The sequence below is a fragment of the Bos mutus genome, chromosome 10, assembly GCF_027580195.1.
Source record: "Bos mutus isolate GX-2022 chromosome 10, NWIPB_WYAK_1.1, whole genome shotgun sequence".
In the NCBI taxonomy this organism is placed as follows: Eukaryota; Metazoa; Chordata; class Mammalia; order Artiodactyla; family Bovidae; genus Bos; species Bos mutus.
In genome coordinates, this window is record NC_091626.1 from 23,668,940 (window position 1) to 23,695,618 (window position 26,679).

The 26,679-nt window shown below is 43.1% G+C and overlaps 1 protein-coding gene and 1 long non-coding RNA gene across 4 annotated transcripts; one reads left to right on the plus strand and one right to left on the minus strand.

The window, feature by feature from the left end:
* The first annotated feature begins 981 nt into the window (after positions 1 to 981).
* On the plus strand, positions 982 to 26,158 carry LOC138989384 (uncharacterized). Its single transcript, XR_011465600.1, has 3 exons — positions 982 to 1,168; positions 24,338 to 24,599; positions 25,551 to 26,158. It is a non-coding gene; the product is annotated as an uncharacterized lncRNA (long non-coding RNA).
* On the minus strand, positions 12,114 to 17,754 carry ACOT6 (acyl-CoA thioesterase 6). Of its 3 annotated transcripts, none has more exons than XM_070377558.1 (3): positions 17,269 to 17,754; positions 15,132 to 15,334; positions 12,114 to 13,056 (listed from the first exon to the last, which is right to left on the minus strand). In XM_070377558.1, exons 1-3 carry the CDS (start codon positions 17,723 to 17,725, stop codon positions 13,009 to 13,011), a joined length of 708 nt encoding a protein of 235 aa, XP_070233659.1. In that variant the 5' UTR covers positions 17,726 to 17,754; the 3' UTR covers positions 12,114 to 13,008. The 3 variants fall into 3 exon arrangements, with proteins under 3 accessions (XP_070233659.1, XP_070233658.1, XP_070233660.1); XM_070377557.1 differs by having other exon boundaries at positions 12,114 to 13,508; positions 17,269 to 17,750; XM_070377559.1 differs by having other exon boundaries at positions 12,114 to 13,508; positions 15,132 to 15,216; positions 17,269 to 17,390.
* Positions 26,159 to 26,679: the final 521 nt, after the last annotated feature.

The window sequence follows — 26,679 nt, forward strand, 5'->3', positions numbered from 1 at the left end:
TAGATGGGGAAACAGTGGAAACAGTGTCAGACTTTATTTTGGGGGGCTCCAAAATCACTGCAAATGGTGATTGCAGCCATGAAATTAAAAGACGCTTACTCCTTGGAAGGAAAGTTATGACCAACCTAGATAGCATATTCAAAAGCAGAGACATTACTTTGCCAACAAAGGTCCGTCTAGTCAAGGCTATGGTTTTTCCAGTGGTCATGTATGAATGTGAGAGTTGGACTGTGAAGAAATCTGAGTGCCAAACAATTGATGCTTTTGAACTGTGGTGTTGGAGAAGACTCTTGAGAGTCCCTTGGACTGCAAGGAGGTCCAACCAGTCCATCCTAAAGGAGATCAGTCCTGGGTGTTCATTGGAAAGACTGATGCTAAAACTGAAACTCCAATACTTTGGCCACCTTACGTGAAGAGTTGACTCACTGGAAAAGACCCTGATGCTGGGAGGGATTGGGGGCAGGAGAAGAAGGGGATGACAGAGGATGAGATGGCTGGATGGCATCACCAACTTGATGGACGTGAGTTTGAGTGAACTCCGGGAGTTGATGGACAGGGAGGCCTGGCGTGCTGCAGTTCATGGGGTCGCAAAGAGTCGGACACGACTGAGCGACTGAACTGAACTGAAGAACAAACCTGCAAGATGTATGCTCACAAGGAATAACTTCTGCTTCACTAGAAATTAGGAAGATGGGCACCTGGCAGAAATATCCAAGCAGATTAAATTTAAATCCCGACCACGGTTTAGAGGAATGAACGTCCCACCTGATATCTAGGCGGCAAAACAAAGGAATTAAGGCACTCGGGTTATTTTCAGACGACAAATTAAGTAGCAAAGCAAGCTAGTTTCCAAGTCCAGTCCTTAAATCCACTCCAAGGCCCTGTGCGTAAAAAGCCGTACACACCAGGGGGCAGCAGGAAGCCGCATAGGTGGCGGGCACCCCATCCCCACCCCCGAGGGCCACGCGGCTGCGGCTGGAGAGCCGGTGCTGCTTGCTGGAAGAGGCGAGCGCCAGGGCCAGCTGCATTGCCAGCCACCACGGCGCGGGGTGGACTGTCGCCTCCACAGGGAGGAGAGTTTTCATTCACCGCTCTCGGCATCCTTGGGAAGGCAGGGATCCTTCAAGCCGGTTGGCGTGAGGCTCCACAGAAGCCCCCTGGCCTGCAGGTCTGTGAAGTCGCCGCCCAGAGCTTGCAGCTTGGTCCCTATCCGAGCCCAACACACACCCGCTCCCTCGGCCGTCTGCTTTATAGTGGGCAGGCGAGAGGACGAGGCCGCCTCGGTCACTGACTCCAGCCCCCGCCCCCGCCCCCACCCCCTACAAAGTGCCCCCTTCCTGGAGCCTAAGCCTTCCACTTTAATATCCAGAAACTCATTGTTTAGCCCAGTCTTAGGCGTCGCGGCCTTTGGAAAGGAAGGGGATGACGTGGACATAGACCTCCGAAGCTGGACGGGGTCTCGGGGGTTCGAAGTGCAGCCAGCCACGGGGTGCCCAGATCTTCCGGCCTTTGACCGCAGCGAAACATAAGTGGCTTGGTGCCAGGGGACCCGGGTCCAGTAGGCGGGACGGGGATGGGAGAGGGCGTGGCCAGCTGGCGTACAGCTGGTAGGGACGGGGCCCGGATAGGGGGCGGGGCCCGGAGGGGCAGGGGTTCCGCTCGGCGGGCAGGGCCCGGAGGGGCCGAAGCCGGCAGGTGGGTCAGAGGACCTGGCTTGGCTCCTGGGGCGCCGTTCAGCAAAGGGCCATAGGAAGGGGTGACTTAGGAGGGCCCGGGGTTAGTTGAGCTTTTGGAGATCCCAAAGTGGATCCCTACCCTTCGAAGTATCGAGAATGGGAAGTTAATGATTTCTGACAGAAAATGCCGCCTCTAAAAATCCCTCTCTGGCAATAGGGGACACTGTTTCCTAAACCTAGTTGAAGGAGGCTACGCGTACTAGTGGAGAAGGAAATGGCAATCCACTCCAGTATTCTTGCCTGGAGAATCCCATGGACAGAAGAGCCTTGGCAGGCTACAGTCCATGGGGTCCCAAGAGTCGGACACAATTTAGCGGCTAAACCACCACATGTACTAGGCTCCCGCCAAATTCCTTGTCTTGCTTGAAATTATTTTTCCAAGATTAAGCAAGACTTAAAAGAAGGAAAGAAAAAAAGACTCCTGAAATTAGATTTAAACGTTTCAGATGAGGTAGAGTACATAGGTATACACTGTGGAAATCATCTGTACTGTCCTGTGGCCTGGTGTAATTATTTAAACGTATATTTTTATATGCAGGGGGGAAAACTTACATTATATGACATTTATGGTGTTTTTTTTTTTTTTTAAGAAAAAGGCATTGAACCCATAAAATAAAACCATATTTTTTCATTCATACAAATATTTGTATATATATCTATATAACATGGTTCTGGAAGGCTACACTTCAAGTTAGTAACAGTAAGTACCTCTGGGAGAAGACTAAGACTGATTAATGAGTGGAGGTTTTTAAAATTTTATCTGTATTACTTGAATCTTAAACAGTAAGAATGTATTGACATATGTAATTTACAATTTGTTTTCCACCATAGAATTCTACCTTAAAATGCACCTATAAAATGAGGTTAATTAACCCAAGCTCAGTTCAGTTCAGTTGCTCAGTCGTGTCGGACTCTTTGCAACTCCATGAACTGCAGCATGACAGGCCTCCCTGTCCATCACCAACTCTCGGAGTTTACCCAAATTCATATCCATTGATTCAGTGATGCTATCCAACCATCTCATCCTCTGTCGTCCCCTTCTCCTCCTGCCCTCAATCTTTCCCAGCTTTTCAAATGAGTCAGCTCTTCGCATCAGGTGGACAAAGTATTGGAGTTTCAGCTTCAACATTAGTCCTTTCAATGAACACCCAGGACTGATCTCCTTTAGGATGAACTGGTTGGATCTCTTTGCAGCCCAAGGGACTCTCAAGAGTCTTCTCCAACACCACAGTTCAAAAGCATCAATTCTTCGGCGCTCAGCTTTCCGTATAGTCCAACTCTCACATCCATACATGACTACTGGAAAAACCATAGCCTTGACTAGCCAGACCTTTGTTGACAAAGTAATGTCTCTGCTTTTTCCTATGCTGTCTAGGTTGGTCATAACCTTCCTTCCAAGGAGTGAGCGTCTTTTAATTTCATGACTGCAATCACGATTTGCAGTGATTTTGGAGCCCAGAAAAATAAAGTTTGCCACTGTTTCCACTATTTCCCCATCTATTTGCCATGAAGTGATGGGACCAGATGCCATGACCTTAGTTTTCTGAATGTTGAGCTTTAAGCCAACTTTTTCACTCTCCTCTTTCACTTTCATCAATAAGCTCTTTAGTTCTTCTTCACTTTCTGCCATAAGGGTGGTGTCATCTGCATATATGAGGTTATTGATATTTCTCCCGGCAATCTTGATTCCAGCTTGTACTTTTTCTAGCCTAGCATTTCTCATGACGTACTCTGCATATAAGTTAAATAAGCAGGGTGACAATATACAGCCTTGACATACTCCTTTTCCTATTTGGAACCAGTCTGTTGTTCCATGTCCAGTTCTAACTGTTGCTTCCTGACCTGCATACAGGTTTCTCAAGAGGCAGGTCAGGTGGTCTGGTATTCTCATCTCTTGAAGAATTTTCCACAGTTTGTGATCCACACAGTCAAAGGTTTTGGCATAGTCAATAAAGCAGAAATAGATGTTTTTCTGGAACTCTCTTGCTTTTTCCATGATCCAGCAGATGTTGGCAATTTGATCTCTAGTTTCTCTGCCTTTTCTAAAACCAGCTTGAACTGGTTCACATATTGCTGAAGCCTGGCTTGGAGAATTTTGAGTGTTACTTTACTAGTGTGTGAGATGAGTGCAGTTGTGCAGTAGTCTGAGCATTGTTTGGCATTGCCTTTCTTTGGGATTGGAATGAAAACTGACCTTTTCCTGTCCTGTGGCCACTGCTGAGTGTTCCAAATTGGCTGGCATATTGAGTGCAGCACTTTCACAGCATCATCTTTCAGGATTTGAAATAGCTCAACTGGAATTCCATCACCTCCACTAGCTTTGTTTATAGTGATGCTTCCTAAGGCCCACTTGACTTCACATTCCATGATGTCTGGCTCTAGGTGAGTGATCACACCATGGTGATTATCTTGGTCACGAAGATCTTTTTTATACAGTTCTTCTGTGTATTCTTGCCACCTCTTCTTAATATCTTCTGCTTCTGTTAGGTCCTTACCATTTCTGTCCTTTATCGAGCCAATCTTTGCATGAAATATTCCCTTGGTATCTCTAATTTTCTTGAAGAGATCTCTAGTCTTTCCCATTCTATTGTTTTCCTCTATTTCTTTGCATTGATCACTGAGGAAGGCTTTCTTATCTCTCCTTGCTATTCTTTGGAACTCTGCATTCAAATGGGTATATTTTTCCTTTTCTCCTTTGCTTTTCGCTTCTTTTCTTTTCACAGCTATTTGTAAGGCCTCCTCAGACAGCCATTTTGCTTTTTTGCATTTCTTTTTCTTGGGGATGGTCTTGATCCCTATCTCCTGTACAATGTCACGAACCTCTGTCCATAGTTCATCAGGCACTCTGTCTATCAGATCTAGTCCCTTAAATTAACCCAAGTAAAAACATTCTATTAAATTGCTGTGTCATGAAAGATGTGTGGATGTGTAATCTTGAATTCTTTTTGAAACAACCTCATTTTCAAATATGAATCTTATCCCACTTATTCCATAAATAAGATAGTAATTATCATGTATTCTGATTCATGGATGGAAAATATTTGCCACTGAAAGCACATAGTTACTGGACCAACAATCCTGTCTTTTTGAAAAGTACTTTGTTTAAAGTCTGTCTTTGGACAACATATAGCTGACTCCCAGTTTTAGAAAACAACTCAAGTAATTTTGACTTCTGCTCCCCACATTCATCATTAAAGTACATGAATGGTGGATTTTATACGCCTCAGCATGTACCACCTGAAAGAAGAGAATCCCTTTGACAAGCTTTTACCTTCCCAGTGTTCAAAGACCATTTAAAATGAATGTACACAATAGCTTAATCATGATACACCAAAGGAATTGAGATGTGTTTGTGGCTTTCACTTGGCTGATATTTGTAACAGGTTTATAGTTTTTTTTTTTTTAAATGATCAGTGGTTGACAAAAACATATATTTGCTTTCAAAATGGTTCACTGGTCTGTCTCACCCTGATGGAAGTACATCCAAGGGCAATAGATATACAAAGGAAAGCAGAACAATGGGCTAAATTTGGCTATATTTTCTGATTTGTTTTTTGTTTTTATTACTTTTTGTGTGTGTTTCTAATTAAGCTTTTCTTTTTGACGTCAACTTTTTTGAGCCACTAAGCATAAGGGAAAATTATTGGCAGTCATTAAAAAATAAAAATCAGTATGTTATAAATGGTTCCTTATTTCTTATCATTTTAAATCTTAACTGTCCAGTTTGGTTTATGGAGCCTCCAATATGTGACCCTAATAGACCTTTAACTTCCCAGTAATCCTCATCAGTCAAATCTACACTATTTGAGCTTATCTCATCCAGCTGGAAAGCTGTGTGAAGGCTTGGGCTTTGGAGTTGGGCTGACCCTGTTCTCCTATCAACTGAATATATTTCTTAATCCTCCCAAGTCTCAAATTTCCTCATCTGAAATAATAAGAGCTAACATTTGAGAGTTTAAATATCACTCAGTCGTATCCGTCTCTTTGTGACCCCATGGACTGTAGCCCATCAGGCTCCTCTGTCCATGGAATTCTCCAGGCTAGAATACTGGAGTGGATTGCCATGCCCTCCTCCAAGGGATCTTCCCGACCCAGGGACTGAACCTGAGTCTCCTGCATTGCACATTACAGACAGATTCTTCACCGTCTGAGCCATCAGGGAAACCCTAATATTTGAGTTTAAATATGTTCCATGCTTTACTTAGACAATTTAATTTAATCATAATAGCCCAGTGAAGTAGTTTCCATTATTATCATTATAATTATCCCCACTTTATATATAAGGACATGGAGGCTTAGAGAAGTTAATAACTTACCCATGGTCACACAGAAAGTGGTAGAGCCTGGGATTTATATCTACTGTTAGAGGCAATCTTGAGGGTACTACCTTTTAATCATTTAATGTTTCTTAGTAAGAAAGCCTTTGGGAGGAATTGATTTCTAAGCTCTACTTTTATTTTATGAGTGCTGTAAATTTTGTGTAACTGGTTGTTTCCTTCTTTGCATAGACAATTAGCAAACAAACAGCTGAATGAGTGGCCCAATCAAAGCAGGTATATAGAACTTCATAATAAGCATTATTGTATGGGCCTCATTTCTGGCTCCATTTTATGCATACCTTTTCCCTTTCTCCCTTTTAATTAACATTTGCCATATTTTAGGTAACTTTTTAACACCAAGAAAACTTTTTGAAATCTTGAAATCTTAGAGCTTGTTGTTCAGTCGCTCAGTTGTGTCCTATTCTTTGCGACCCAGTGGACTACAGCATGACAGGCTTCCCTTTCCTTCCTTATCTCCTGGAGTTGCTCAAACTCAAGTCCATTGAGTCAGTGATGCCATCCAACCATCTCATCCTCTGTCATCCCCTTCTCCTCCTGCCTTCAATCTTTTCCAGCATCAGGGTCTTTTCCAATGAGTCAGTTCTTCACATCAGGTGGCCAAAGTATTGGAGCTTCAGCTTCAGCATGAGTCTTTCCAATGAATATTCAGGGTTGATTTCCTTTAGGATTGACTGGTTTGATTTCCTTGCAGTCCAAGGGACTCTCAAGAGTCTTCTCCAGCACCATGGTTTGAAGACATCAATTCTTCAGCACTCAGTCTTTTTTATTGTCCAGCTCTGACATCCATACATGACTACTGGAAAAACCATAGCTTTGACTAGATAGACCTTTGTTGGCAAAGTAATGTCTCTGCTTTTTAATATGCTGTCTAGGTTTATCATTGCTTTTCTTCCAAGGAGCAGACATCTTTTAATTTCATGGCTGAAGTCACTGTCCGAAGTGATTTTGGAGCCCAAGAAAATAAAGTCTTTCACTGTTTCCATCGTGTTCCCACCCATTTGTCATGAAGTAATGCGACTGAATCCATGATCTTTGTTTTTTGAATGTTGAGTTTTGAGCCAGCTTTTTCACTCTCTAGGGCTTCCCTGGGGGCTCAGACGGTAAAGACTCTGTCTGCAATGCAGGAAACCTAGGTTCTATCCCTGGGTCAGAAAGATCCCCTGGAGAAAGAAATGGCAATGCACTCCAGTATTCTTGCCCGGAAAAATCCCACGGACAAAGGAGCTTGGCAGGCTACAGTCCACAGGGTCACAAAGAGTTGGACATGGCTGAGCGACTAACACTTTCACTTTTCCCCTTCATCAAGAGTATCTTTGATTCCTCTTTGCTTTCTATCATAAAGGTAGTGTCATCTGCATATTTGAGGTTATTGATATTTCTCCCAAAATCTTGATTCCAGCTTGTGCTCCATCCATCCTGGCATTTTGCATGATGTGCTCCGCATATAAGTTAAATAAGCAGGGTGACAATATACAGCCTTGATGTACTCCTTTCCCAGTTTGGAACCAGTCCATTGTTCCATGTCTGGTTCTAACTGTTGCTTCTTGACCTGCATACCAGTTTCACAGGAGGCAGGTAAGGTGGTCGAGTATTCTCATCTCTTCTAAGAATTTTCCACACTTTGTTGTGATCCACACAGTCAAAGGCTTTGGCGTAGTCATTGAAGCAGAAGTAGATATTCTTCTGGAATTCTCTTGCTTCTTCTATGATCCAGTGGATGTTGACAATTTGATCTCTGGTTCTTCTGCCTTTTCTAAATCCACCTTGTACATCTGGAATTTCTCGGTTCTCATACTGTTGATGCCTAACTTGAAGAATTTTGAGGATTACTTTGCTACCATGTGAATGAAATGAATGCAATTGTGCAGTAATTTGAACATTTTATTGCATTGCCCTTCTTTGGGATTGGAATGAAAACTGATCTCTTCCAGTCCTGTGGCCACTGCTGAGTTTTCCAAATTTGCTGGCATATCGAGTGCAGCACTTTCACAGCATCATCTTTTAGGATTTGAAATAGCTCAGCTGGAATTCCATCACCTCCATTAGCTTTGTTTGTAGTGATGCTTCCACTAGCTTTGTTTGTAGTGATGCTTCCTAAGGCCCACTTGACTTTGGACTCCAGGATGTCTGGCTCCAGGTGAGTGATCATACCATCATGATTATCTGGGCCATGAATATCCTTTTTGTATAGTTCTTCTGTGTATTCTTGCCACCTCTTCTTACTATCTTCTGCCTCTATTAGGTCCATACCATTTCTGTCCTTTATCGAGCCCATCTTTGCATGAAATGTTCCCTTGGTATCACTAATTTTCTTGAAGAGATCTCTAGTCTTTTCCATTCTATTGTTTTCCTCTATTTCTCTGCATTGATCACTGAGGAAGGCTTTCTTAGCTCTCCTTGCTATTCTCTGGAACTCTGCTTTCAGATGGGTATATTTTTCCTTTTCTCCTTTGCCTTTAGCTTCTCTTCTTTTCTCAGCTATTTGTAAGGCCTCCTCAAACAACCATTTTGCCCTCTTGCATTTCTTGGGGATGGTTTTGATCACCGCCTCATGTACAATGTTACGAACCTCTGTCCATAGTTCTTCAGGCACTCTATCAGATCTAATCCTTTGAATCTATTTGTCACTTCTGTCGGGACCAGCCCAATGAACTGACCTGAGAGAGCAGTGCTGCAGAAGAATAAGGAAAAATAAGACTCAGATCCTAATCCTTGCCTGCCTTTTATTGTTAATGTCTACTTCCTTAATTGTGCTCTAGAGATATCTGTTCTTTACAATCTCAGATTGGGGATAAAGATATATGATGCACAGTCCTCAGTGTCAAACCTTCAGACCTTTCATGACTTTGTTTAGCCCTTTCTCAGCAACTCCCTCAAGGCTCTGGTTACGGGAACAGTCACTAATGGTTTTCCATCAGTCACATCAGGACTTCAACATCTTGTTTTCAAGATATCTTTCCTCAAAAATAATGGAATTGAAAATCAATTTCATTTAAATTTGTCTTATTTTTAAGCTTTTTATCATAATATATTTACCATCAATAATAAAACTTCTACCTCATCTTCAAAAAAAAAAAAAAGATATCTTTCCAGGATGTACTTTTTACTACTCCCAGCCCTTTGCCTGGGGGTGATGAGAAAGTCATTTTTATTTTTCAAAGAGGCCCTGTTAATTATAGTACAGGCCTGTGCATAGCATATTCCCTACAACTTCCACTGTATAATCATAAGAGATTGATTTAGGTCATACCTGAATGGCCTAGTGGTTTTCCCTACTTTCTTCAATTTAAGTCTGAATTTTGCAATAAGGAGTTCATGATCTGAGCCACAGTCAGCTCCTAGTCTTATTTTTGCTGATGGTAGAGAGCTTCTCCATCTTTGGCTACAAGGAATATAATCAATCTGTTGACCATCTGGTGATGTCCATGTGTAGAGTCGTCTCTTGTGTTATTGGAAGAGGATGTTTGCTATGACTAGTGCATTCTCTTGGCAAAACTCTCTTAACCTTTGCCTTGCTTCATTTTGTACTCCAAGGCCAAACTTGCCTGTTACTCCAGGTATCTCTTGACTTTCTAATTTGCATTCCAGTCCCTATGATGGAAAGGCAGAGAAGGCAATGGCAACCCACTCCAGTACTCTTGCCTGGCAAGTCCCATGAACAGAGGATCGACTTAGCAGCAGCAGCAGAATGATGGAAAGGATATCTTTTTTTTTTTTTTTTTAGTGTTAGTTCTAGGTCTTGTAGGTCTTCATAGATCCATTCAACTTCAGCTTCTTTGGCATTAGTGGTTGGGGCATAGATTTGGATTACTGTGATAGTGAAAGTTTGCCTTGGAAGTGACCCAAGATCATTCTGTTGTTTTTGAGACTGCACCCAAGTACTGCACTTTAGACTTTTTTGTTGACTATGAGGGCTACAGCATTTCTTCTAAGGGGTTCTTGCCCACAGTAGTAAATATAATGGTCATCTGAATTAAATTTGCCCATTCCTGTCCATTTTAGTTCACTGATTTCTAAAATGCCAATGTTCACTCTTGCCATCTTCTGTTTGACCACTTCCAATTTACGTTGATTCATGGACCTAACATTCCAGGTTCCTATGCAGTATTGTTCTTTACAGCATTGGACTTTACTTTTCACTACCAGACACATCCACAACTGGGCATTGTTTCTGCTTTGGCTTAGCCTCTTCATGCCTTCCAGAGATATTTCTCCACTCTTCTCTAGTAGCATACTGGACACCTACCAACCTAGGGGGTTCGTCTTTCAACATCATATCTTTTTGCCTTTTCATATTCTTAAAGCTAACTGGTCACATATAATCAACTTTCAGGGGAAAGTCACCAAATATCTTTAGTCAGTGTAGGGCATTTCAAGGCTACTTTATCAGTAAGAAATAAACGGAGGTGGAGGGCTGTCCCTACACCTAATTCCTTTGGTATGCAGAGATGTTAAGTCATCATCCTCATATTTAGCTTCTGGTGTTACCTTGGCCCTTACCCTCCCCCCCACCTTCTTTATAACTTCTTTCTATGGTGTCCCATCCCAAAGGCATCTCTAGGGTAGTAGAACCACCCAGGAGTGAGTTAAAGCAGAGGCTTCAACAATTCAAATTACAGAAAATTATACTACACAATAAATAAATACACTCAACACATTTTTAAACAACTGGTCAAAAACTAGGTAACTTCTAAGAAACCCTTCTTTTCATTGTTGTTGTTTAGTTGCTAAGTCGTGTCTGACTCTTTGCGACTCCACGAACTGCAGCACGCTGGGCTTCTTTTCATTAGTTAAGGTCTAATGGGCATTTGCTTGAATAGACTCAAATTGGTGAAAGACTTAGTGTGCACTCAGCAAACCAAGTGATGTGTCTCAGAAAATTTTTCTTGCACTCACAGAAGACCCGTTGCTTTGGTCTCATAACTCTAGATAGTGCCCAATACAAGGCAATGGATTGAGAGAGACTGATCCCAGTCCTTCCCAGTAGGAAGTTAATAGGAACCGATGGTGCAGAGAGGAAATCTGATTTGTCAGGTATAATCTGACATCCAAAGATTAAGTCCCCAAAATCTGCTGGTGTCAAGGCATTCCTCTAGGTAGCCAAGTTCCAAGATTGAAAATTCAGACAATAAATAAAGAGTAAGTATTAATATATCAACAGCATATATCAGTAAACTGTTTCACTTACAACAAATGCTTTTTTTTGATAAAGGATTCAATTTTATTTTGTAAAGTATCCTTTGAATTTTAAATTCAAAATTTGTAAAGGATACTTTCTCAGTAAGGAAGAGATTGAAGTCTACGTTCTCTGTCATAAAAGCAAAGCTCTGCATTCATAAAATAAAAGCAAAGCTTAAGATATTAAGTATGTCGATGCTCCCAAACTTCAGAGTGGGGTTCAGAGACAAGAATGAAGCACAGTCCATTCCTTAAAAGACTTCAGTGGGCAGGTTCCCAAGCTTCAGATACGGTCAAAAAGTGTTAAGTCGCTCAGTCGTGTCCAACTCTTTGTGACCCCATGCACTGTAGCCCACTAGGCTCCTCTGTCCATGGACTGTCCAGGCAAGAATACTGGAGTGGGTTGCCCTTTCCTTCTCCAGGGGATATATCTGATCCAGGGATTGCACCTGGGTCTCTCACATTGCAGGCAGACTCTTTACTGTCTGAATCACCGGGGAGCCAGATATGGTCAGTTAGGGCCCAAAGAGTGTATGGGACTCTCAGTGGAACAAAAGCTCAGTCTTCAGAAGCAGAACTCAAGGCCAAATCTAGGCCAGCAGTTGAGACTTGGGCAGGCACTTCTTATATTTTTCCTGCTTAAGGTTAAGATTGGTCCTACAGATAAGATCAGGGTTTAGCCTAAATACACTGGGAAAAGTTCAGGGGAGAAAGGGACGGACCCACCAATGAACAAAGTAGGGTTGCTAGGGCTGATAGGACCTGACAAGGAGTCAGAGATGGTTGTTTTGTTACAAAATGTTTGCTGGGTGCTCTAGAAAACCCACCACATGTTGTATGGATAGGATTTAAAAAAAAATACAGTTGGTTTTATTTATTTTTTATTTATATTCTTATTTTTGGCTGTGCTGGGTCTTCATTGCTGCACACAGGCTTTCTCTAGTTGTGGCAAGTGGGGGCTACTGTCAGGTTGGGGTGCACAGGCTTCTCATTTATGGTACTTTCTCTTGTTGCAGAGCATGGGCTCTAGAGTGTTTGGGCTTCAGGAGTTGTGGCACGTGGGCTTAGCTGTACTGTATGTAGCATGTGGAATCTTCCTAGACCAGAGATTGAAACCATGTGCCCTGCAGAGTCTTAACCATGGACTACCAGAGAAGTCCAGGATTTTTATTAATATATGGTCTATGATTACAGTGGTTTTTCCTGTGGTCATGTATGGATGTGAGAGTTGGACTGTGAAGAAGGCTGAGTGCCGAAGAATTGATGCTTTTGAACTGTGGTGTTGGAGAAGAGTCTTGAGAGTCCCTTGGACTGCAAGGAGATCCAACCAGTCCATTCTGAAGGAGATCAGCCCTGGGATTTCCTTGGAAGGAATGATGCTAAAGCTGAAACTCCAGTACTTTGGCCACCTCATGCGAAGAGTTGACTCATTGGAAAAGACTCTGATGCTGGGAGGGATTAGGAGCAGGAGGAGAAGGGGATGACAGAGGATGAGATGGCTGGATGGCATCACTGACTCGATGGATGTGAGTCTGAGTGAACTCCGGGAGTTGGTGATGGACAGGGAGGCCTGGCGTGCTGCGATTCACGGGGTAGCAAAGAGTCGGACACGACTGAGCGACTGATCTGATCTGATCTGATTACAGTGTTACAATTTGCTGGGCCTGACAGATTTTTTACCATTGAGATGTTTATGGAAGAAAGTTTGAATTTGCTGCCAGGCATCTGCTTGTGCATTTGAGTGAGCCTTTGGCTCACCTCCATGGAATACTGGTTGGCCCAAAACTGCATGCACAGAGGCTCTACAAAGAGGAAAATAAGGTGGGTCAATACAATGGCCAGTTCCTGGATAGTAGATTATCTGGGGTCTGTCTTTCCCATGGGCTTGTAACCGCTCAGAGGCTATACGAGCATAGACTTCACTCTTCCAGTTATGATCATCCATGCTAACAATAAACAGGAAGGGCCCCTGCGCCTTTTCCAATGGAATAAGACTTTGGTGGTTGGTTTTCTCTAGTGGGTTGCCCCAAATATCCACAAAATTTAAAAAGCCTGACTCAGTGATTGTATATTTTTCTAGGTCATAGCTGAGCTCAGGAATAATCATATCTTTGTAACGCAGAGGAGCTAGTGTGTTGGCCACACAGGCATTAATAACTATAGTGGCTGTGATGCCCTTCAAGAAAGAGGCCATTGAGAGACACAGGTCACCTCCTTTGGAAAAGCCAAGAAGCCCTACACCAGGGCCTTTCACCTGATGAAAAGAGAGAGCGAGAACAAGTTTAGAATTCATAAGTGGAGAATTTAACTGTGATTTTACATTCTCTAGGCAGCTTTCTGAAATGTCATTTGCTTTTCATCCTTACGCAACAGTCCACAAAGTTCAAATATATTTTCTAATGGGCAAATCAATTAATTTCCTAGTACACAGGGCCTCCACTAACATTTATGGCAACTGGGTCAAGAGTACACACAGAGGCCCATATACTCTATACCTAAATACTTTAAAAAGTTACAAATATTTAAAAGTTAAATAAAATATATTTTTCCTGTAACCTTGATAAATACACCTCCATAACAACTTATAAGGTCAGGTTCAAATTTTATATCTTGGAACTCCTTGGAGTTCTGTACTGGAACATGGCATGGGGGGAGCACCAGCCCCTGCCCCAGTCTCTGGTTTTTAGCCAACTCTCCTTCTCTTCCCATCCCTGGCTCCACATTGTACCTTAAGAGCCCCCTTACACATGGACACCCCAGCCTATATGTGTAAGGCCTAGGTATATTCCCATGAATGGACCCAGAGAAGCAGAATAGGGCCTGGAAGCAAGATCAGAGCTGGTTGGCAGATAATTCTGGGGTTCCAGGTCTAAAGGGCATGGTGGGAGGGGCACATGGTTTCCAGGTAGACATATTCCCTTGGTCCCTCAAACTCCACACCCTGTGGGCAGGAATGCAGCCAAAGGAAGGCCAGAGAGTGGTCATCTAAAACAAAAGGCTCCCAGCCTGATAATATATATTAGTCTCTTCTTGTTCCTGGGGCCTTATAACCCATAAGTAAATCATCAGTTCAAGATCATCTAGGTTTAGCAGCTTTGTTGAGACTAGTCCCTGAATTCTAACAGAATTAGACTTTGCAGTACATCTTACTCCTTAACATTAGAATGTTTGGGTTTCTTTAAGTCTAGATAGTAGCAAAGAGTATGTATTCCATTCCATTTATAATAATTCCAAAATGTTTTAATTAACTTTTTCAGTCTCAGATAAGAACTTTATCTACAAAACCATAATGCAGTTAATACACTTAACAAAATGATTCCTTCACAGCATCAAATACAAATGCCTTATTCAAATGTCACCTGTTCCTTCAAAAATCTCTTTATAGGCAAACTTTTCTCCTCTACACATTTACATTAATTTGGGGCGGGGTGGGGGGGTTGGTGCACACGCAGGATCTTAGTTCCCTGACCAGAGATCACGCCTCTGCCCCTGCGGTGTAGGTGCAAGTGGGCCACTACTGGACCACCAGGGAAGAACCTACATTAATCTTATAAATGAGAAAAACTGAATCCCAGAGAGGCACCTCCTTTATTCAGGACTATAAGGCCACTTGGTAGTAGACCCAGAACCAGAACTCAACGTTAGTGACTTTTAAGTCCAACTCTTTGAATTCTGATCAAGAACTAAACGGAATTGAGTCACAGGGGATTGAAGAGAGATAGGCAGAAATGAAAACAATAATCCTAACAACTTTTGAATAAGCCTTTGTATCTCATGCCATATTTCCAGCCCTGGGTGTCCTGGTAGAGCTTTTGGATCCAGCCCTGTGTTGGCTTCACCCGCTCTGCTCTGCATTCAGGCAAGCGCCAGAACCCACCTTTGGATGCTGTAGCATGAAGTTCACGGCTTCTTCAAAATACTCCAGGCACACATCATTCAGATGTTCAGGGAGGTCTTCAAATCTGAAATAAGCCAGGGCAAGCACAGCAAAACCATGTCCGGCCAGAAGGCTGGCCCTGTATTCACAAAGGCCACCACTACTTCCAAACAGGTCGAGGATTCCAGGGAAGGGTTTGCTGCCTGGAGAGCACCACAAATAATAAGGGTTTTAAGCGCTAAGAAGACATTCTTGAGATTCAGAATTTGGTCAGCAAAAAGGAGTTTTTAAAGCAAGGAAGATTGGGGATGAAGTGGGGGTGTTAAGGTGGAGGAGGACTCTTTTTACTTTTTTTTTAAAATAAACTTTGGGGAGAAGGGAGGGGGAACAAAATGCCTTATTTTCTCCAGAAATTTTCACATATTTGCAAAAAACAATAATGATAATATGAACCAAGTTAGAAATAACAGCATGAAATATACATTTCTACCAAATTTTCCTAAAAAAAAAAAACACCTGAGAATGCTTTGACAGCTGTAAAACACTCTACAAATACAGGGGATTATTAGAATATATTCCCTAACTCCTTACGCTCTCTGCTCCAGCCTTAAAGAATGCCATCCCTAAATGTGCCCTGTTCTCATTGGCCCCTGAAAATGGTGTACACTATTCTCCTCCCCTCGCCACCTTTTTTGACCTGGTTGATTCATCAGTCTTCAAATTTAAGTTTAGATCTCCATTCCTGGTAGCTTTCCCAACCTCCCCCACCAACCCCCTCAGGCTGAGTTGAATTAGGTAGTATTTCATTTGTTCCCACCAGCACCCTGGGCCTACAATTCCCATATCATATCACTTACCATTCATCGATCCAAGTATAGTTGCCTACATACTCTAATAGGCGGGAGGTACAATGAAGCCCACGTCTGACTTTGCTAGCTACTGTAAGTAGCATAATCCTTGATTTAATATATATTTGTTAAATGATTGAACTTTTCTACATTGTTTACATAAAGTCTTTGAGTCAGAACACAATAAATTTTAAGTGGGCCACAGTAGTACTGAAATAGTTAACAGTTGACTTAATTGAAATACGGTTGGGCAGTGAAAAAAAATTTTTTTAAACTGAAAGTCTTTAGGAGATTCTTATTGAGTCAGCAAGATTTATTGAGCTCCTATTATATCCCTGTGTAAGTCTCTAGGAATATAGAGATATGGAGATATGTAAGTCACAATTCCAGCCCCAGGAGTTCATAGTTGAGTGGGCAGCGATCAGTTAAGGTTGTAAATTGCTAAAGAACTGTAAGAATAAAGTAGGGCTTCCTGTTTTGGAGAAAGTCACAGGATTCAGTTTAGGGATTCTGTGAACAGTGGCAGCTCCAGCATTTGTATATAGTAGGGGTTTCAGTCAGGAGTTTGGTTGGAAGGGGTGGGTCACCTGTCCGGTTTGCAGACCACTTTTACCTAGCAAGCATCTTGTTTTTACTTAGACTAGCGTTTCTAACCTTAGCACTATAGATAACTTTGAGCAAGATAATTCTTTTTGTGGGGTTGTCCTGTGCACTGTGGGTTTTTTGCACCGTCTCTGGCCTCTACCCACTACCCACTAGGTGCCAATAGCACTCCCTCCCCCAGTTGTGATAAGCAAAAATGTCTCCAGATATTGCCAAATACCCTTGGAGAAGGGAAAATCATCCAGGTTGAGAACCACTGACAGACGGTTTATGACAGGAGGAGGGGACCTGCAAGCAGTTTGTTTGTTTTTCAGTAAGTTTGATGTGAAAGAAGGCAAAAATCATTCTTGCACATCAGCAGAAGTCATTGCCTAATATTAGCATTAATATCTGAGATACAGCTGCGTGGCTGGCACATAAGCAGCATAAATGTCCTTTCTGAGTCGGCTGAAAGCACTTTTAGCATACAGCTAAGGGAGTGGCAGTACCTCCAGGCAGTACCTCCAGGCAGTGCACTGAAATTTAGAGGAGAAACTGCCACCCAAAATTCATGGTAGACTCTGGAGCTTGGGGGCTAGTTTGGAGAAGTTCCACAACCACAGGGTTCCGTAAGCAGACAAGGGGCCGCCCAGGGTCTCGGGACTATACCCAGCTTTCCACAACAGCCTGGGAAGGGAGCGGCTCACCTGGAGGCAGGAAGAGCGTGGCGCGCACCCGGCCCGCGCGCACCGGCTCGCGCCGCACTCCGGGCGCCAGGAAGTCGCGCTTGTGCACCGCCCGGCCCAGGAGCCGCTGGGCCTCGGGCTCGTGACCGTCGAGCACCTCCAGCTCCACGACGAAGGGCGTCTGTACGTCCCGCTTCACCAGCCGCGTTAAGGGCTCCTCAGGCTCCAGCGCCCAGAACAGCCCCATGGGCTCGAGCCCTGCGAAGCTCCCGCCCAGCGCGGGCGCGCGCTCCAGGTCCAGCAGGCCGGCGGCGTCGGCGCAGTAGCGCGCGTGGGCCCTGAAGAGCGCGCCATTCTCGTCGCGCAGGGACGCGCGCAGCGTGACCGGCTGCCCCGGCGCCAGGCCGCGGACAGCGATGCGCACGGGCTCGTCCCAGCGGCAGCGGCCCGCGGGCTCCAGCGTCACTGTCACTGCCATCCAGATCCCGACGGAAAAGGCGTGGCCCGTCAGAGTCAAGAGCAGGGCTTGGCGTCTCTCCACCTCCCTAAAAGGCCGTCGCAGTTGGAACCTTAGAGCTACTGCCGTGGGTTGTGGTAGGGACACTCGCTAAACTGCTTTGTGAGGTCTCCTGGAGTATGTGCAGTCCGCTATTGCTTGAGTGGAAGAAAGTGTCTGCTAAAGCAAAAGTTACCGTTAATTATTAATCCTGCAGTCCAGGGTTCAGTTCAGTTCAGTTGCTCAGTCGTGTCCGACTCTTTGTGACCCCATGAACCGCCCCAGGCCAGGCCTCCCTGTCCATCACCAACTCCTGGCATACACCCAAACCCATGTCCATTGAGTCGATGATACCATCCAACCATCTCATCCTCTGTAGTCCCCTTCTCTTCCTGCCCTCAATCTTTCCCAGCATCAGGGTCTTTTCCAATGAGTCAGTTCTTTGCATCAGGTGGACAAAGTATTAGAGTTTCAGCTTCAACATCAGTCCTTCCAATGAACACCCAGGACTGATCTCCTTTAGGATGGACTGGTTGAATCTCCTTGCAGTCCAAGGGACTCTCAAGAGTCTTCTCCAACACCACAGTTCAAAAGCATCAATTCTTCGGCGCTCAGCCTTCTTCACAGTCCAACTCTCACATCCATACATGACCACTGGAAAAACCATAGCCTTGACTAGACGGACCTTTGTTGGCAAAGTAATGTCTCTGCTTTTGAACATGCTATCTAGGTTGGTCATAACTTTCCTTCCAAGGAGTAAGCGTCTTTTAATTTCATGGCTGCAGTCACAATCTGCAGTGATTTTGGAGCCCAGAAAAACAAGGTCAGCCACTGTTTCCATGTTTCCCTATCCATTTGCCATGAAGTGATGGGACCAGATGCCATGATCTTAGTTTTCTGAATGTTGAGCTTTAAGCCAGTTTTTCACTCTCCTCTTTCACTTTCATCAAGAGGCTCTTTAGTTCACCTTCTGCCATAAGGGTGGTGTCATCTGCATATCTGAGGTTACTGATATTTCTCCCGGCAATCTTGATTCCAGCTGTGCTTCTTCCAGCCCAGCGTTTCTCATGATGTACTCTGCATAGAAGTTAAATAAGCAGGGTGACAATATACAGCCTTGACATACTCCTTTTCCTATTTGGAACCAGTCTGTTGTTCCATGTCCAGTTCCAACTGTTGCTTCCTGACCTGCATACAGGTTTCTCAAGAGGCAGGTCAGGTGGTCTGGTATTCCCATCTCTTTCAAAATTTTCCACAGTTTATTGTGATCCACACAGTCAAAGGTTTTGGCATAGTCAATAAACCAGAAATAGATGTTTTTCTGGAACTCTCTTGCTTTTTCATTGATCCAGCGGATGTTGGCAATTTGATCTCTGGTTCCTCTGCCTTTTCTAAATCCAGCTTGAACATCTGGAAGTTCACGGTTGACATATTGCTGAAGCCTGGCTTGGAGAATTTTGAGCGTTACTTTACTAGTGTGTGAGATGAGTGCAGTTGTGCAGTAGTTTGAGCATTTTTTGGCATTGCCTTTCTTTGGGATTGGAAAGAAAACTGAACTTTTCCAGTCCTGTGGCCACCACTGAGTTTTCCAGATTTGCTGACATATTAAGTGCAGTGCTTTCACAGCTATCTTTCAGCATTTGAAATAGCTCAACTGGAATTCCGTCACCTCCACTAGCTTTGTTCGTAGTGATGCTTCCTAAGGCCCACTTGACTTCACATTCCAGGATGTCTGGTTCTAGGTGAGTGATCACACCATCATGATTATCTGGGTCGTGAAGATCTTTTTTGTGTAGTTCTTTTGTGTATTCTTGCCACCTCTTAATATCTTCTGCTTCTGTTAGGTCCCTACCATTTCTGTCCTTTATTGAGCCCATCTTTGCATAAATGTTCCTTTGGTATCTCTACTTTTCTTGAAGCAGTCCAGGGTGGTGAGTGCCAAAACAGAAGAAGAAAGACTGCCAAGAGTTAAGGGACTGGGAAAGATACTGGCAGTTCCAAGAAGCATTTAAGGATTAAAAAGCGTCCCAGGTGATTGTAACTTAGGGGATCTGTTGGAAACATAGTCCTAATCCTACCTTTGTCCCTCAGTCCTGTTACCAAGAACCCACAGCGGCTTCCAGAGCAGGTAGGTGTTTATGGAGTGCAACCTTCCTGGATTCCAGTCTGATTGACTCCTTAATAGTGATCCTTATCGAAGTACATAATTAAGCCTCTGAATCCAGTTTCCTTATCTGTAAAGGATTTATTGTGATGGTTAAATAGGGGACGACTATTTAACCTATTTATTTAAATAGGATGAGATGGCTGGATGGCATCACCAACTCAATGGACATGAGTTTGAGTGAACTCCGGCAGTTGGTGATGGACAGGGAGGCCTGGCGTGCTGCGGTTCATGGAGTCACAAAGAGTCAGACACAACTGAGCGACTGAACTGAACTGAGATAGGCAAACACAGGCTTGACACTGCACTGATACTATAGTAGATCCTCAGTGCGAGTTTTGTTCTTTGATTTGGTGCCAAAATCTCGGCGCCTTGTGCACCCATACCAAACACATATAGAGACAGAGATTTGGAGGAAAGAGAAGTGAACGTGAAAGTTGCTCAGTTGTGTCTAACTCTTTGGGACCCCATGGACTATATACAGGCCAAGGAATTCTCCAGGCCAAATACTGGAGTCTGTAACCTTTCCCTTCTCCAGTGGCTCCTCCGAACTGCAGTGGGTAGCCTTTCCCTTCTCCAGGGGATCTTTCCAACCCACGGATTGAACCCAGGTCTCCTGCGTTGTGGACAGACTCTTTACCAGCTGAGCCACAAGGAAAGCTCAAGAATTCTGGCTGGAGTGGGTAGCCTATTCTTTCTTCAACAGATGTTCCTGACCCAGGAATCAAACCGGGGTCTCCTGCATTGCAGGCAGATTCTTTACCAACTAAGCTATTAGGGAAGCCCTGGAGGGAAGAGATGACTTTATTCCTTTGCAAGGCAAAGGTGGAAAACACAACAGTCTTAACACTTTAAGAACTGTGACCCTAGCCCCTCCCAACCCAGGGAAACTGCGAGAGGTTATATAGACTCCCTGGGCTCCTGGTCTAGGGTAGGTGTTAAGGCTCAAAGTAATCAAAGTCTTGCATTGTTCTTTCTCTTTATTTCAAAACAGTCACAGCTAGTGTCAGATAATTGGGCTCAGTTGTCTCTGGGTTATGGAGATTCAGTAGATGCTCTCAGGAAAGAAGCTGGTTGCATTGCTCTGCTTATCTTACCATCCTTATTCAGTTGCTGATCTGAGACTTTTTCTTTCTTATCAGGACAAATGCTTTTAGAAGTAATTTTATCCAGGATCATTAGTTGTTTACAGTGGGAAAATTAATTCAGATCCCTCACATGGAAAAAAAAAAGCCCACACATTTTAATATATCAGTATTTAATGTAGTCTGTTACGTCAAAATTCATGGTGGATTTTAATGTAAAGTCAGCATTTATTCTCTTACGTCCCAGTTTTTTGTTATCACTCATCTTTCAGTTTCCTGATTGTCAATTCTCACATTTATATTTCCAGCTCTCATGTCTCCTCTGAGATTCAAGCTTGTTGGTCTAATTTCGTATTTGGCATCTTCAGTTGGATGTCCAATAGGAAAAGATAACAGAAATAGAAATCTTGGCTTTTTTCTCCAGACTGTTCTTTCCTTAGGGTTCTGTTTCAGTAAATGGCATCAGTGTTCATCCATTGGCTTCCCAGATGGCTCAGTGGTAAAGGATCTGCCTGCAATGCAGGAGATATGGGTTCGACCCCTGGGTTGGAAAGATCTTCTGGAGAAGGGAGTAATCCCACTCCAGTTTTCTTGCCTGGGAAACAGAAGAGCCTGGAGGGCTACAGTCCATGGGGTTGCAAAAGACTCAGACAGGATTTAGCAACTCAATAACAAACAAACAACAATTCATCCATTAGTTTAAGGAATCCAAAAAAAAAAAGACAGCTTGGAGTCATTCTTGTGTTCTCTTTTTCCATCCCATCATCAAACTCTGCTGCTGTACTTTGGAATGTATCCTGCATCTGACCACTTTTCATCACCTGCATTGTTAGCACCCTACTCTGAGGTGATATCTCACTGTGGTTTTGATTTGCATTGATGAGCAGTGTTGAGCATCTTTTCATATGCCTGTTAGCCATCTATACACCATCTTCGGAAAAATACCTATTCAGGTCTTCTGCCCATTTTTTAATTGTTCTGTTCTTTTTGATATTTAGTTGTATGAGTTGTTATTTTGGATATAATCCCCTTGTTGGTCATATCATTTGCAAATATTTTACCCAGTTTAGTAGGTTGTCTTTTTGTTTTGTTGATGGTTTCCTTTGTGCAAAATCTGTTAAGTTTACTTAGGTGCCATTTGCTTTTTTTTTTGCTCATATTTCTTTTGCCTTATGGGACTGATAAAAAAAATGTTGCTATGATTCATGTCAAAGAGTGTTTTGCCTATATTTTCTTGTAGGAGTTTTATGGCTTTAAGTCCTACATTTAGGTCTTTAATCTATCTTTGGTTTATTTTTGTATATGGTATAAGAAAATATTCTAATTCCATTGTTTTACATGTAGCTATCCAGTTTTTCCAGCACAGCTTGTTGAAGAGACTATGATTTTGCCATTGCATATTCTTTGTCATAGGTTAACTGACCAAAGGTGTATGGATTTATTTCTGGGCTCCCTATTCAGTTCCGTTGACCTATGTACTTGTTTTTGTGCCAGTACCATGCTGCTTTGATGACTATAACTTGGTAATATAGTCTGAAGATAGAGTACATAATTCCTCCAACTTTGTTCTCTCTCTCTTTTTTTTTTTTTTCTCAAGATTGTTTTGGCAGTTTAGGACCTGTTGTATTTCCATATAAATTTTAGGATTTATTTTACTTCTGTGAAAAATGTCATGGGTATTTTAATAGGGATTGCAGTACATCTCTAGATTGCTTTGGGTTCTATGGCCATTTTAACTATTAATTCTTTCAATCCAAGAACTCAAGGTATCTTTCCTTTTTTTTGTAGTCTTCAGTTTTCTTCATCAATGTTTTTATAGTTTTTAGAGTACAGGTGCTTCATTTCCTTGGTTAAATGTTAAAGGATCCTCTCTAAGTGGAAAAGAAGATTCATTAGGAAAGGGAAAATTGCACTAAGAAAGGAAAATGTGTAGTAAGGGTTGAGGATTAACCACTTAAAGAAGCTAGTAAGAAGATTCAAAGACAAAAAAGCAACTATAACAACAATAAACAGTTAAGGGTAAACATGAAAATGTAAAATCTGACATCGAAAACACAAAATGTAGGTGAGGGGAATAAAAAATGCAGATCTTTTAGAATGTGTTTGAACTTAAATGACTAAATGATTACTAGTTCAAAACAAGTAGATATAGATATAGGTCATCATATATGAAACCTGTGGTAACCAGAAATAAAAAACCTACAATAGACACACAAAAACTAAAAGCAACACAGGCACACTACTAAAGAACATCATCAGCTATGCTTCTCCTTGCTAACTATGACAAAATGGAAGAGGAAGAGGTGAGCTAAAGAACGAACTGCTAAATAGGAAGCAACCAGGGCTTGCCAGATATAACAGTAATACTGTTTCTTCTTACAACTTCTCCAGATGGTAAATTACTCCATAATTAAGACAGGAATTCAGAACAAACTCAAACCCAGGGTGGATCTGTGTGAGAGACTTTGTGAAGAAAAGATTCAAGGTAGTGCTTCATAAAACATTTCAGAATGGCAAAAGGTCCTCTAAAGATTTTAAGGTGTACCTAGCATATCCTGTCTATTAAATAATAGAATTTATGGGAACCTTAAGGATGCTTGCCTGCAGCATCATTCCAAGGACCCCCAGATAGAGAAGTTACTATCTCAAACAGATTTGCAGTGGTGTATTATCTAAGAAAGTGAAACCCACTAATAATTTTCAGAAAACCTGCATAATTCTTAAGAGAATTGTTCTGGTGGAAGCAGAGTCTGAACTAAAAAAGAGAGTATATGACGTATACTAAAAGAGAGAATATAAGAAGAGCCGAATCATTGGAAGAGACCCTGAGTAGGGAAAGATTGAGGGCAGGAGGAGAAGGGGGCAACAGAGGATGAGATGGTTGGATGGCATCACCAACTCAATGGACATGAATTTGAGCACACTCTGGGAGACGGTGAAGGACAGGGAAACCTGGTGTGCTGCAGTCCATGGCTTCACCAAAAGTCAGACATGACTTAGCAACTGAACAAAAGACAGAGCGAAATAAAAAGAGACGGATGTCTCATCCATTTTGTCCAGGAAACAGATCCAGGAGGGTTTTTTCGCTCATTTAGGAGCTACAGAGAACAATTCAGAGTATAAACTGAGCAGCAGTGGAAGAATCGGCAACATGTTCTCAGCTGGATTTCAGGGCTGCCGTCTCTGGGGTCGCACAGTCAGACATGACTGAAGCGACTTAGCAGCAGCAGCAGGGGCTGTTATGTGCCTCCCACATTCCCCATTTTTGAACAGGAATGTCTAAGAATTATACTACCACCACCATATCCTGATGTATGTGTATGTACAGTTAACTTCCTTATTTAGTTCACAGGTCTTAAGATTGAGAAGATGCTTAAGGAGCTATACCCAAGGAACTATACCTGAGGAGCTTCATCTGTACCTGAACCTGATATAATTGATGCAGTCTTGAACTTTGAGCCTGAGCATGGTGCTATTCTAGAATGAAACTCTGGTGGGGAGAAAGAAAGTGAAAGAAAGAAAGTGAAGTCGATCAGTCGTGCCCGACTCTTTGCGACCGCATGGATTGTAGCCTGCACCAAGCTCCTCCGTCCATGGGATTTTCAAGGCAAGAGTACTGGAGTGGGTTGCCATTTCCTTCTCCAGGGAATCTTCCCAACCCAGGGATCGAACCCAGGTCTCTCACATTGTAGACAGACACTTTACCATCTGAGCCACCAGGGAAGTCCAGGCTGGCTTGTCAGGAGTGGGGAGGAGGGGCCTCAAAGGAGGGATGGGTGTATTTTACATGTGGGAGGAATGTGAATAGTGTGGCTTAGAAGGCAGATTTTAAAAGGTGATTGCAGTGTTTCCCATTCCACATGCTTTTCTAGAGACTCTGCACTGTCCTTTTGAGAGGTAGACTACTATGTTCTCCTTAAAGTTTGTGGGTCTTTGTGATTGTCTTGATCAATGAAAGTGTTAGTCACTCAGTCGTGTCTGACTCTTTGTGACCCCATGGACAGTAGCCCACCAGGCTCCTCTGTCCATAGAATTCTCCAGGCAAGAATACTGAAGTGGGTAGCCATTCCCTTCTCCAGGGGATCTTCCCAACCCAGAGATTGAACCTGGGTCTACTCCATTGCAGGCAGATACTTTACCATCTGAGCCACCAGGGAAGCCCAGCTTGACCAATAGTATATGGCAGGAGTGATACACTATGTAGCTTCCAAGACTATGTCAAAGATAAGGCCATGCAATTCAGCCTTGATATGCTGGGATGCTCACTCTTGGAAGCCAGCCAAATTAGCCACTGTAAAGGCCCACATGGAGAGAACTGAGACCCTGTGAACCCACAGCCCTGCCTGAGATCTTAGCTGATAGCCAATACCAACTTCCCTGCTTGGTGAGTGACAAAAATAGAATGGTCAATGTTTTAAGCTACTATGTTTTAGGGTAGTTTGTTACATAGCAATAGATAACTGAAATACACCCCAAATATAGTCACATAAAACAATATTTTGTTCATAGATCCACAGTTTGGACAGTGCTTGACTGGGACAACTCTTTTCTGTTTCAGGATATCTAAGACCTTCACTGGGAAGATTCAATGGCTAGGGCTAGGATCATCTAGAGGTTTGTTCACTCATGTATCTAGTACCTGAGCTGAGATGACTCACAGGCTGAGTTCATTTGGGACAATCACAGGAAGTGCTTACAGTTGGCTTCTCCGTGTATTTGGGGCTTCCTCACAGCATCACAGCCTCAAGTTTGTCAAGCTTCATCAGGTGGCTCAGCCCTCCAAGAGCAAGTGTTCCCAGCAAACAAGGCAGAATCATCATGGCCTTTATGACCAAAGTCACAAAGCATCAGTTCAGCCCTCCTGTACTAACTGAAGCAGTCAGAAACCCATCCATATTGAGGGGAGAGGGCGTAGACCTCGTGCCTCTTGGTGCCAGAAGTATTAATGTTACGAACAATTTTTCTGGGACTTCCCTGGTGATCCAGTCCTTAAGAGTATACCTTCCAGTGCAGGGAATGCAGGTTTGATCCCTGGTCAGGGAACTAGGATCCCATACGCCATGGGGCCTCTAAGCCCATGTACTGCAACTTAGCCTACATGCCACAACTAGAGAGAAGCCCACATGGTACAAGAAAGAGCCTGCACGCTGCAACTAAGACCCAACATAGCCAAATAAATAAATGTTTTCTAAGAACCAACTTTTCTCTGATATGTTAAATATGATTTTCTTTGTTTTATCTGACTTGAAGTTTATGGGTGTTATGTCCCCTCAAAACTCAAATGTTGACATCTGAAACCTCAGTGTAATGGTATTTGCAGGTAGGGCTTTTAGGAGTTTGTCAGGTTCAAATGAGGCCCCCATGAAGGGATTAGTGTCCTTATGAACCCAGGAAGAGAAACCAGAGGTGGTTTCTCCTCTCCCTGCCAGGTGAGGAGACAGGGAGAAGGCAGCTGTCTCTAGGCCAGAAAATGCCCCCACCAGGAACTGAATCTGCCAGAACCTTGATCTTGGACTTCTCTGACTCCACAACTGTGAGAAATGTGTGTTGTTTAAGCCACTCTATCTATGGTATTTTGTTAGAGAAGCCTGAGCTAAGACATAGTCCTTCTGGACTATGTGGTTGATATCTTTGTCAGTTTTCTTCAAATATACCTACATAATGCTTTGTAGCTTTGTTGTTAGGGA

Coding starts and splice junctions, on each gene's coding strand:
- ACOT6 (XM_070377557.1), bottom strand. CDS start 17,725: ATGGCAGTGACAGTGACGCTGGAGCCCGCGGGCCGCTGCCGCTGGGAC. Junction 15,335..17,268: donor CACGCTCTTCCTGCCTCCAG/GTGAGCCGCTCC, acceptor GGTGCTCTCCAG/GCAGCAAACCCTTCCCTGGA. Junction 13,509..15,131: donor TCATGCTACAGCATCCAAAG/GTGGGTTCTGGC, acceptor TCTTTTCATCAG/GTGAAAGGCCCTGGTGTAGG.